This window comes from Oryx dammah, unplaced genomic scaffold (assembly GCF_014754425.2).
Source record: "Oryx dammah isolate SB20612 unplaced genomic scaffold, SCBI_Odam_1.1 HiC_scaffold_1, whole genome shotgun sequence".
In the NCBI taxonomy this organism is placed as follows: domain Eukaryota; kingdom Metazoa; phylum Chordata; class Mammalia; order Artiodactyla; family Bovidae; genus Oryx; species Oryx dammah.
The window spans coordinates 44,689,126-44,701,979 of NW_024070185.1; the positions used below are offsets into that span (position 1 = coordinate 44,689,126).

The following is a 12,854-nucleotide window of genomic DNA, read 5'->3' on the forward strand; positions in this document are numbered from 1 at the left end:
CACATTTTGAAATACATAAGGCGTTTGCCTTCTGGAAGATTTATGCCAATTTATATCCCCACTGCTTCCCAAGAACAGGCTGGCCTAAAAACATAAAACTAATTCTCTTTCTAATTGCAAATATGGTCATCATGATGAAAAAAACTTTAGAAGTGGACAGAAGTTAAATGATTATTTCAGTGCCTGTGTGTTCACTGTGAATTGATTTATTTAACCTAAAGATCACTGTCCTCTGGGGATTATGCTCTCCATCTACCCCCTAGCATTGCCCAATCCTTGGAGTTGTTGTCATGGTACTGCTTCTTTCCTGATGACTTTTAAACACATTTTTGGGGTAGGGTACTGAATGATGTTTTTTCTTAATACATGAGAGTATAGCTATACTCAGAGAGGATTTGGCAACTGTATTTATTTTACCACAACTTTCAGAGTAATTCACTGTTGAAATCTGTCAGCTTTAAAGTAAAGTGCAGAGAAGAAACTTGGAAAACATACATGCTAGTAAGCTTACTTCCAGGTGATGGTGAGTTGGTTGTATTGAAGCCACATTGAAAACAGGTGTCGAGATGTTAGGACGTGTTCTGTGAAAATGGAAAGGGATGATCGGTTCTGATCAGCTGGATTTCTGCTTATTATTTCCCTTTAAGAAGAAACACTTTTAAAAAATAATAGGAAACTTTATTAAAATCTTGGGAAAGTTGTGTTATACTGGCACAAATTGGAAAATGCTGTTATAGACAACAAAAATCCAGAGAGAAATGGCCATAAACTATTTCTCTCTGAAACACCAGACCATAGGCACCTGAGTTTCCAGCTAACCTCCTCAAGCGTGATATGGAAAGAGCAGAGAGCCACTGAATGGAGTAGAAATTTACTTTAAAGGAAAACTTGTATGTAATAGAAATCGGTGCCTTCATCATATTAATTGGGTGATGAATGAATAATATATCCGTTAATTTATGGAAAAGAAAACGTTTTTGAGTGCCTACTCTGTGTGCCAGACAGTGTTCTAGAAGATACGAGACAAAAGTCAGTAGAAAAAAGTCACTTGAAAATCCATTTTCTTTTTTTCAAATTGAAGAACAGTGATCATGGTGAATAAACTTAAACAATGGGAGAGATTTACATATTTTAGACAATTACCTCTTTTGAATGCTTACATATTTCATTGTGTTGCCATGCCTTCATTTAGCCTAAGCATCACCCCTTTTTGGACACTAATGCACCTCCACCCCGAAAGCACTCAGTCCCAGATGTGCTGGTAACACAGAAACTAATTCTCACCTTTTCCAGGCACCGTTTTTTGAGTTCTTTCTAACCCTAGAGACAATCTAAGTTCTATTTTTAAACCTCTTTCTGAGAATTCTGATCCCTTGGAGCCAGATGGTATTAACCAGGGAAATGTCCCCACAGTGAGTACATAGAGGGAGGAGGGAACTAAAGGATTATAAACTCCTCTCGATTTGAGTAATCAGTGACAGCCACTCAAGAGTAGTCTTGCTCATCTTCTCTACAAACAAAATTGCCTTTTTCTAGCCCCATTCTACCAAAAGAAAGAAATTATCTGCTCTAATTTATCAGTTGTTAGCCTTTTGTGCTAAGTGGCATCTTCCCCCCGACCAAGCCTGAGTTTAACTGGGTAAAACAGGATGACAGTATCTGGACATGTTTTGATTCTCTTCTCTCTGTCTTATTAGTAGCAGTGCGGGAATTGGCAAATTTGAGTTTTAAAAAATTTTAATGTAAAATAGCTAGAGAGTTTTTCTTAAATTATTTGTAAATAAGTACAATAAAGCTTTTTATTTATATAATTAAATTTCTTTAAGTCCTTATGTTTTGATATTGCCTATTAAAAAACATGTAACTAGATCTTCTTGTTTTTAATCCATTTTGACCATCTGTCTATTGGGATAACTCTACATTCATTTCTACAATCATAGTTTATGTTTTGTACTAATATTTGCACTCCTTTTACCAAATTTCCCATTTTGTCTCTTCTGCCTTCTTTTGGATTGACTTTTGTTTTCATTTTATTTTTCCCTTTGCTATTTTGGAAGTTATATATTCTAATTATTCCTGTGGTGGTTATACCAGAAAATTTAATATGTGGATTTTACTCAATGAAGTTCAAAATTAATCAACAGTTTAATTCTGCTCTTGAATGCAATATTTAGAATAATTAAATCATGTTACACTCTTCTAGATTTACATACTGTATTGCCTGGTTGTGTGTCTATGTGTATGTCTGTGTGTGTGTGTGTGTCTGTGTGTGTGTGTGCACACGTGCGCAGTGCTCAGTTGTTTCCTACCTTTTGAGACTCCATGGACTGTAGCCAGCCATGCTTCTCTGTCCATGAAATTTTCTGGGTGAGAATACTAGAGTGGGTTGCTATGCCTTCCTCCAGGGGATCTTCCTGACCCATGGATTGAACCCATATCTCATGCATCTCCTCCTTTGGCAGGTGGATTCTTTACCACTGAGCCACTGGGAAGCTCACAGAATTTTAGTTCCGTAGTTAACTGTCAAAAATTACACGTTTATTATAGTTGCATATAGCCAGTATACGTCCAGATGTACATCCCTTCTTGTCTTTTATTCTTCTTTCTGGGATTATTTCCCTTTCTTAAATTTGTCCTTTGGAAGTTCTTTTACTGCTTGTCTAGGGTAATAATCTGTCTCAATTTTGTGTTTTAAAAAGTGTCTGTCCCCCACATCAACAGATACTAGTTTAAAGATACAGTTCTATTAAGTTCAGGCTTTCATTATTGCTGTTTCAAAGTCAAATGTTATTCTAATTGCTCTTTTGTACTCTTTTCTGCTTAGCTCCTCTCAAGTCTCTGTATCTTTTTCTGTAGTAAGATTACCATGTTTTTCAAAGTGAATTTTTTAATTTGTTTTTTAAATTTACCCTGTTTGTGATGTATCAATCTTGAACCTGAAGAATCATCAGGTTTTGTTGTTTTGGCCTATTGCATCTGTCTCACTTTCTTAACATCTTTTGGAAATCTAAATAGACACATTGTAAGACTATCTCACTTTCAGTTTCTTTCAACTGTTTCACTTTTTTAATGATTTGTGCTGCACTAGGTAATTTATTCACATCTTTATTCCACTTCATTATTATCTTTAACTTTCTGTGGTATGTGGTTCAATCCATTTTTAAACTTAATTTTATTATCGTATTTTTTTTATTTCTAAAAAAATTTTAGATTTGCCTGATCATTTTTGATGCTGCTCTTTGAGTACACTTTAAATTCCCCCTTTTTAATTTCTTATGAAAAACACATGAGACATATTATACTTTTGGTCTGTGATTAATTTTTTCCAAAATCCACAGACTTTGATTCTGCAGTTTATTTCTCTTAACTCTCACTAATGATGACCTGTTTTGTGTTTGTGTTTAAACTGTGAACTCATGTTCCACAGATACTTGTCTGCAGGATTCTCTGAAGCCTGCTTTTTAGTGTGTTCCTGGGTAATATTAGCGTGTTCCTGGAGTATTTCATTCACTCCATGTACCTGGGTGGTGCTGCCAATGTAGAACCACTTTGGGTATGAGTGTTTTAGTAGGGGAGGGTGTCGTCACATCTATAATATGAATTTCAGTCTCAAGCCAGAGTGAGTACAGGTCTCTCAATACAGGAATTCTCCAGGGAGATATTTTTAGTTATTTCCACTCTGCCCAGAGCCAAAAATGAGACAGGCAGCTGTGCCTGCTGTCTCCATCTGCCTCGCGTGCTTTTCCCCCTTATACATCCACTCTGATCTGATCTCCACCCTGTTTATATCTACAGTTTTCTCTCTTTCCAGCCTCCTGTTGAAATGCCTGCTGCAGTGCTGCCTTATCTCTCTGGTTTTGAACTTTCTTGGCATTTTTTGCCTTTAAGGATTTCCCCTCAAAGCCAGCATGCATTTAATGGATTATTACGATTATGAAATGATATCCACTATTTTCAGGTTTGTCTAGACATCTATTTTAGAATATTGTCAGAAATTGACACCTAGGGGTCTGTTTATGCTGGCATTATCATCTTTTACACCCATAATACTGATGGGGAAAAGGCCAAGGGGTCCCACAGACCTTGATACAAATAGTATCAAGTTTGGCACTCTCTTGATAAAGGCCAAGGATTCCCTTAGACTTAAAAATGCATAAATTTGCCTAGGAAGTTGCTTTTGACAGGAGGAATGGGAATTTTTTTTTTTAATTGAAATATATCTGTTTCCAACTCTAGATAAGCACTTTTATCATGACCATGTTTTGGAGTGGTGATAAGAAAAAAGCTTAACACTTAATATTTCTTCCTTTTTAGGGTGTATCTCTCAGTATGTATTTCACTAATTTTCCTTGTATTGTTAAGACTGCCATTTCATTGAAGGAAAGTGTGTTTGGAAATAAGTAGTATAATGTTCCCACTCTTTTTGATGTGTGGAATGTGTGAGCTGGACTTTCTATGGAGACATTTTGAATTACAGTTTTATTTCTAGCATTGAAATGCTTGTGGTTTTAATCAAATTGGTTTTGATTCTTTTAAAACAGGCTCCAGGCATGGAAGAACTGATATGGGAACAGTACACCGTGACCCTACAGAAGGTGAGTGTTTCGTATGTCATATCTGCTACAATCTGTTCTTGTATTTACAGATCATGGATCTTTTCTTAATTGAAGTATAGTTGATTGACTGTGTTTCAGGTATACAGCACAGTGATTCCTGTGATATGTATACAGATACACATACATACTTTTTCAGATTCTTTTCCATTATAGGTTATTAAAAGATACTGAATACAGTTTCCTGTGCTCTATAGCAGGACCCTGTTGTTTACTTTATGTATAGTTGTGTGTATCTGTTCATCTCCGATTCCTAATTTATTCCCCCTTCCTTTTCCCCTTTGGTAACCGTAAGTTTGTTTTCTGTGTCTCTGTTTCTGTTTTGTAGGTTCATTTGCATTAATATCTCTTCTTGGATTCCACATACGAGTGGACATATAATGACTATTATTCCATTTATAGATACCATAACAGATCATGGATCTTATTTATTTGTACACAGACACAATTACTGCATTAACAAGGATTTGTATGTTCTATTTTTTGGCTAAGATCTGTATAATATAGAAGAATCATGGAGATTCATTAATGTATTCACATGTCTTCAGATAGAATGTTTTACAGGAAAAAGAGGAAAGAAAGGGAGGAATGGAAATAATCTGTTCTGTTTAATGTTAAGGCAGCTTCTACAATATCTGTAATTTTAAGTATAGCATTTATAACATCATTCCCTCACTGAGTTTTAAGTCCAAACAAGACTTTAAAACATTGGTTTAGCACTCGGGAGACATGGGTTGTATTCCTTGTCCCACTCCTGATGGTATTAATGCGGCTAAGTTAATCAGATTTTTAATGATGCCCCCTCCCCCCCCCCCACACACAATGGGATTGAAAGTAGAAGTAAGATCATAAAGATCATAAAATACATAAATGTATTTTACTGAATTTTTAAAGTTATGTCACAGGTATTACCCCTCTTGGTTAAATTAGATAATACGAAGAACTTCTAGAACTTGGAGTCCAATACATGTTAATAATTGCTGCTTAATAAATGCTAGCTCTATTCCTTTTTATTCTGACAGCAGAGTTCGAGGTAGACATGATAGGTGTTAGCCCCACGCAAGACAAGTACAGCCATTAATAACTTGTAAGTGATTTGTGTGTGGCTAAATGAACTAAACACATACTCGTGATTCCAAAGTCTTACTCATCAAGCTGCCTTGGTCAGCCTCATGATTTTCTTGGGCCCTGTATGGGTCTTTTTCCACTCTGAGTCCTTCCAGTCTCTGTCACTGTGTAGATGGAGTCTAAGTTCCTCAAAGGGAGAGTTTTCCTTTGCCCATCACAACCATGAACTTCAGACCTTCACTTCAGTGAAAACTGGTTTCTGAATAAATGTGTATGGAATCAATTCAGATAGAAAAACACGGATGCTCAGGTGCTGAAACTTCTAGAGCGGTAATCATGATTTCTTGAGTTGAGGGGCTTCCCCCTTTAGGTCTTATTTTTCGCCTCTTGTCATTTTCTGGGGCTTCCATTCTGACTGTTTTCTCTGCCCTTTCGCCATATACCATTTGAATTTGAACCACAAATTGGCAGAGGTGAGAAACATTTTAGGCCTGGTGCAGAGGATGGAGCTCTCTTTGTGTAGAAACTGGTATCAGGCAACAGTCCTGCCAGACTGAAAGCCGTGGGGCTAATGGACAGCAGCCCAGTTTGTTCTGTGTTTCTGTTTGCTGTCAACTGGCATAATGGGCCCCACATGGGAACTTTTTTTTGGGTGATGGTTTCTTTTATTCTCTGAATAGCTTTTTATATAATCAAACCCTATTTAGCCTTATAGCCACATATATCCCTCGATGTGAATATAGTCCACATATAGTCCATATAGACACCTGGATGAAATCCAGGAGCTTAGCTTTTTTGAACACTGAAATGAATTAAGATTTCTGTATTATTTGGGTTCACCCTTGTACATTTCTAGATTAATCTTGTATCTCATCTCTATTTCCATCCTAAATGCATGTAGAAAAGAATTTAATACTTTGCTCTCTCATAAGATGTCAAAAATAAGTTCATCTTCAGATTTTGTCTTTAAAATCCATATACTTCTTCACGGTATATTAAAACGAGACCATTAGCTCCTCTAACTTGTAAGTTAAAGGTATTCTTTAAAAATACGGTTTTCGCACAGATTCAGTTGTGACAAGCCTTTCCAGCTCAGGCCTGGATATGAGAAAAGATGTGATTGGTGATTCCAGTAGCACATACTTATTTGGACAGAAGATGTAATTTCCATCCCCTGCCAGCTTCTAGTGATAACTCCAGTCTGTGCTGTTAATCTTGTCCAGCTTTCACAAGGCCGTTCCTTTTAGATAAGGTGTTTCCCTTTATAAACCTGTCGGCTAACCATGATGATGCCGTGTTCCATTTCTCACTTGTTTCTCTAAGCCCTCTGTTTCTGAACTGTCTCTGGTTATTGGTTTGACCTTTAGTTTATTGACTGCTGGTAATAAATCCTGAAAGCCACTTATAGAGGATTTTATTTTAATTTTTATCTTAACTTCAATGACCAGGATTCCAAGAGAGGATTTGGAATTGCAGTATCCGGAGGCAGAGACAACCCCCACTTTGAAAATGGGGAAACATCAATCGTCATTTCTGACGTGCTCCCGGGTGGGCCTGCCGACGGGCTTCTTCAGTGAGTGTCCTTCTTCCTGCTCCCAATCCCTGCCAGTCCACTGGACAGGGAGCTTTTGGTGGTGTGCACTTTTAAAATTAAAAAAAGGAAGGAATAAGTTAGTTTTCTTTCATACAGAGAGCATGGTAGAAATTTTACATCATTTTGGGGATGAGATAAAATTAAGAGTTAGGGTTCTGTGACCTCAAAATTTCTTTAAGAAGCTGAGGCAACCTCTTGACTTCATCCCCTCCAAAACACAAGTGACTGTCAGCCTCCTTTGGGGGCATCTGTAGATTTGCTGGAGCATACCATGTACCGTGTTCCACCATACACCGTGGGTAAGGAGGGCCTGATGTACAAGTTCCCTCTGTGCTCAGACCTTAGTGCCATCCAGTGACTCCTGGAGGGACCCCATGGGTTTGGGTCCTTCTCCACAGATGGTTTCCAGGAGACACTGTCCAAAGCGCTCTGAGAGTCTCCTGGGTTCCTTCCTCTGAAGAGCTTAGACCGAGTTGACACATTAAACCTCAGGAGTCATTAGACACTGAGCCTTTAATAAAAATTTGGGGTCAATCTTTTGCTTTTATTTGTTCCTAAATAAACAATTCATAGGGGCAAGCTGGGGGTTCTTCATATCCCATTTTTCTGTTTTGTTTGCAGAGAGAATGACAGGGTGGTCATGGTTAATGGCACCCCCATGGAAGACGTGCTCCATTCATTTGCTGTTCAGCAGCTGAGGAAAAGTGGGAAGATCGCTGCCATTGTACGTCCTGGGTTTGTTTTCAGCTTGACTCCGTAGAGCTTTGTTTTTTGGCCGGAGGAAAATTACTACTTACTCTTTAGCACCTGAAAGAATTGCGCCATCTAGGGGCCACTCCCTCTGAGGCCTCAGTATGTTGGGAGGGTGATGCTAACTAAGGTTGATGTAAAGATCCCTTCTCGCCTTCTCATCCTTTTCCTAAGACCAATGCTTCTCTTGCCTGAATGAATCTGCCTGAAGAGCCAGGTTAGATAATTATTCTCTAAGAGATTTAGCTAGATTGCAAACAATGGTAAAACCACATTAATTTAGAAACTAAATTATGAGCTCATAAACTCATTTGTAACAGCTCTCACAGGATCACATTCTTTCTTCATAAACTCGCATTTCTTTGGAGATAACTGGCAGTCTGTGCCGTTCACTCATTTATTGGCTCACTCAGTCATTCAGCAAACATTTGTTGAACATCCGCTTGGCCCTGGAACAGGTCTGAGCTGTAAGGAGTGTTCACTCCAGCAGGGCAAGTGGACACACTGAGCGAGAATTGGAACATGGTGTGTTAGGGATAGTGCTGGGGGGATACACGGGGTGTGTGGTATTGGATGTTTTTTTTCCTGCTTTATATGGTAAAAATTTTCAAACAAAAAGGGAAGTTCAAAGATTAGTATAACCAACACATATCTTCTATAGTGTTAATATTCTGCTGTATTCACTTAATTTTTCTCTGTATGTGTATATAAAGACGTACTTATTTTTAGTCAACCATTGGAGGGAAAGGGGCAACCATGGCAGTTCAACCCTTCTTACTTCTGAAATCTCCTAAATAAGGACATTCATCTACATAACTATACTACTGTTATCCTATTTAAGAAAAGTAATAATAACTTCACTGTGTCATTTAGTACGCAGTCCATGTCCTAAGGTGACTTTGATAGACTGTTTTTGTTCTCCATCCAGGAGCCAGTCAAAATTCGTGACTCACATTTGGTCCTTATCTCATCAGTCCTTTTTAAATCTAGAAGGATGCCTCTTTTCCCTCCTCTCTCCTCCTACATGCCACCCCCCACTTTGAATGACATGATTTATGGATGAACCTAGGCACTCCTATACAGATTGTCTCACTTTCCACATTTTCATTTTTGTAACTTATTGATTTAAAGCCTCTTGGTGCTTTTCACACTTTTGAGGAGAAGCAGATTTTTGGAGAAACTGTGCTCCATTTTATATTCATTGTCTTACTTTCTTCTTAACACTCTGAGGTATTTATCCTTCTTGTTTTAAAGATGAGGAACCTGAGGCTTAGCCTGGGTAGGAACACGCAGTTTTACTGGAAAGGAAACCCGGGCTGTTAGCCACTGTATTCTCTCTGTTTGGTTGTGATTGTCTTTGTCGCCACTGTTTGTTTGGTGACAGGTGGTCAAGAGGCCCCGGAAGGTCCTGCTGGCCCCGCTGCAGGACAGTCCTCCTGTCCATGAAGATGACCGGGCTTTCGAGGTGATGGACGAGTTTGATGGCAGAAGCGCCCGCAGCGGCTACAGCGAGAGGAGCCGGCCCAGCAGCCGCGGAGGGCGCAGCCGCAGCTGGGAGGAGAGCCCTGAGAGGGGCCGTCCCCACGACCGGGCGCGCAGCCGGGATCGGGGCCGGAGCCTGGAGCGGGGCCTGGACCACGACGACGACTACGGGCGAACCCGGGAGCGCAGCCGTGGCCGCAGCCTCGAGCGGGGCCTGGACCATGATGATTACAGGCGAGCCCGGGAGAGCAGCCGGGGCCGGAACATTGACCCAGTCTACGATCGCACCTACACCCCCGAGAGGGAGTATGGCCACAGGGCCCAGCCTGATGGCCGGTATGGGGCATCCCAGAGCCGCAGCCGTGAGCACCTCCACTCCCGCAGCCCCAGCCCGGAGCCCCGGGGGCGGCCGGACTCGGACAAGCCCATCGGGGTCCTTCTGATGAAAAGCAAAGCAAATGAAGGTAGGCATGCACGATGAAGAAAAGCACTGTAACAGTAGCTAACTCTTCTGTGGTACCTGCTTTGTTCCACATACTGACCTAAATGCTTTGCACAGATTAGCTCATTTCATCCTCACCACCACCTCCTGTGGGTATTATTCATATTTTTATTTTATAGACATGGAAACTTGAGGCGCAGAAAAGTCCGTTGACTTGCACAGAGTTATATCATCAATGGCAGAGCCAGGTGGCAGAAATTTGGCTTTAAATGGATAGGCCAGTGATTCTCAAAGCTGCATAAGTATCACCTGGACTCTTGTTAGAAAGGCAGATTCTTAGGCCCCAGCCCAGCCCCCACTGAATCAGAGGCACTGGGGTGGCCCCTTGTGTTAACAAGCTCTCCTGGTGAACCCAGAGCAGCTTAAACTAATGAAACCACAGTAGAGGATGCTACTCCAGCCAGTCTTGATTGAGTTTTTGCTCAATGCCAGGGCCTCTGTGGAATCAATATTTTCATACTTAATCCTCACTAGAAGCCTGCGTGGTGGGTAGGAAACTTCGCTCCTCTTTTACAGGTGGGGATAGATTTATGGTATGTGAGGAGAGATTTATGGTGTGTCCACGGATGAAGTGGGCTCTGTCCTGCACTGCTGATCCATGTCATGTGCCCGGAGCATTTGCACACACTTAATCATGTCCGAATTCACTAAAGCCCTGGTGATAGGTAGACAAAGCAGTATTACTTGCAGTTTAGGTGAAACTCAGAGGTGGGAGGTGACTTGCCCACATCTTGAAGCTGATAAGTAAGTAGTAGAGTTGGAACCTAAACTTCATCTCTTGAAAATAAATGACAGGAAACAAGTAGGTGAATGAACAGGGATTTAGAGCCCCATGTTGTAATATTCCTTGCATTGATTCTTGGCATTCAACATTTTAAATTCCTTGTAATATATGTTTTATCTCTTTTCGTTCTCTACTTCTTCAAAGAGGAAAAAAATTGAGTGTCCAAGAGTGTATTGTGTAAGATCACTTGCTTTTTAGGTTGGGAATTTGCATTTTAAAGAGCCTATCAGATGAAAGGGTTTGTTTTCTTTAGCTCTTCTGCTGCTGCTGCTGCTGCTGCTAAGTCACTTCAGTCGTGTCTGACTCTGTGCGACCCCATAGATGGCAGCTCACCAGGCTCCCCCATCCCTGGGATTCTCCAGGCAAGAATACTGCAGTGGGTTGCCATTTCCTTCTCCAATGCATGAAAGTGAAAAGTGAAAGTGAAGTCACTCAGTCATGCCCAACTCTTAGCAACCCCATGGACTGCAACCTACCAGGCTCCTCCATCCATGGGATTTTCCAGGCAAGAGTACTGGAGTGGGTTGCCATTGCCTTCTCTAGAGGTGCATAAAGAGTTGAGTTATAGAACTGGGTACCTGTTGAAAGACCTGATACTGAAAAGATATTGAAATAATTGCAAGGATGTGAATAACAGGATACCTGGAGCACAGGCCCAGAAAGTAATGGTGAAAGTTGAGATTGTATGATCTCTGAGGAATGTGCATCTTAGCTGGTTTAAGGATTCTAGAGAGTCTTATCATCCTAGATAATGACGTCATCAACCCCCAAGAATTGCAGAGTGTAAACCATTCTGCTTCCAGATTGTGGACTGTTGAGTTTTGAGAAAGATGACTTGATGTGAGGCATCCTTCACAGAGGTCTACTGTATGTTCTGCAGGACTTGCACCCAGGTTCCTGAGTTCCTCACTGTAGTGCTCTTCAGCACTTTCCTCTTCCTCCTTCTCCTCTCCTGCTTCTTTCTCTTTTGTCTTCTCTTCCCCCTCCTACTCCTGCCACAGAAAGAACCACATGCTGCAAATAACCGTGGGTGCACCAGTATGTGAAAAACTTGACCAAATGTTTCATGGGACAATCCTTACTGTGTGTTGGTTTTTGAATAGTTCCATTACATTAAATTAAAAAATACTGGTCACAGCTCACTAAATTGATTTCAAGATTCACTCATGAGTTGTGATCCACAGTTAAAAAAGATGTTGCATGTCCTTAGAAACTGCCCAAGTCATGCCTGGTCTTAGTAATACTATTGAGGAACAAAGGGAGCTCATGCCCCTTTGCAGATATGACATTTACTCCTTCTGGGCCATTTTGTTCTTTAAAGTTAGAATTCAGTGTTCATTGTTTTCCTCCCAAAGTTCTACTTTTTCAAAAAGATTTTTAAAGCCACCTTTTGCTAAGATTACATAATAATTAAGCATAACTGGCTAGAGTTCCATAAGAGTTAATCTTTAAAACTATCTGGCTGTTGGCAAGACCTTCATTTGATTAGGATAAATATGATCCACTCATATGGCCAGCATTTACCTGTCATGGGCATTAGATAGACTTTCTGGTAAAAGTCTTAGAAGCTGGTCAGCTGATTTTTTTCTTCATTTGAAAGATGCCTACAAACACATCAATAGCAACTTATTTGTTAACTTTACAGTAAAAGTACAGTTTTTAAGAGGATAGAAGAATTGTTGATAAATGAGAATTCATGGCTGAGGTTTGTCTCAGCCTTCTGTGCTGGACTGTGAGGCTGTTTAACCAGTAAGGAATTGCCATCCTTGAAAGAAAATATCATCCATCTTACCCTTATTATTTCTTGAGAGTCATCTTCTTATAAAGTGGGGGTGGACCTCAACACTGTTAATCATTGTAAGATCTGATGCAACCTTACTGTAAGTCACTTAAAACTGATCTTTAAATCTATGTCTAAGTAGTAAAAAGTTATTTTGAATTGATAAGATTTTAGCCTGTAACAATAATAATGAAAATTTGAATGTGCCTCTTTTAAAACCTGCTAGGTTTAGGTAATGGCAACCCACTCCAGTGTTCTTGCCTGGAGAATCCCAGGGACGG

At 40.1% G+C, this 12,854-nt stretch overlaps 1 protein-coding gene across 4 annotated transcripts in view; it reads left to right on the plus strand.

The window, feature by feature from the left end:
* Positions 1 to 12,854, plus strand: part of TJP2 (tight junction protein 2) — a 127,174-nt gene that overhangs the window by 80,837 nt on the left and 33,483 nt on the right. For all 4 annotated transcript variants that reach the window (XM_040249477.1, XM_040249394.1, XM_040249561.1 and 1 more), the window contains 4 exons: positions 4,542 to 4,595; positions 7,130 to 7,254; positions 7,897 to 7,999; positions 9,410 to 9,971. In XM_040249477.1, coding sequence (XP_040105411.1) covers positions 4,551 to 4,595; positions 7,130 to 7,254; positions 7,897 to 7,999; positions 9,410 to 9,971 — 835 coding nt within the window. In that variant the 5' untranslated portion in view covers positions 4,542 to 4,550. The remainder of the gene's footprint in view (positions 1 to 4,541; positions 4,596 to 7,129; positions 7,255 to 7,896; positions 8,000 to 9,409; positions 9,972 to 12,854) is intronic.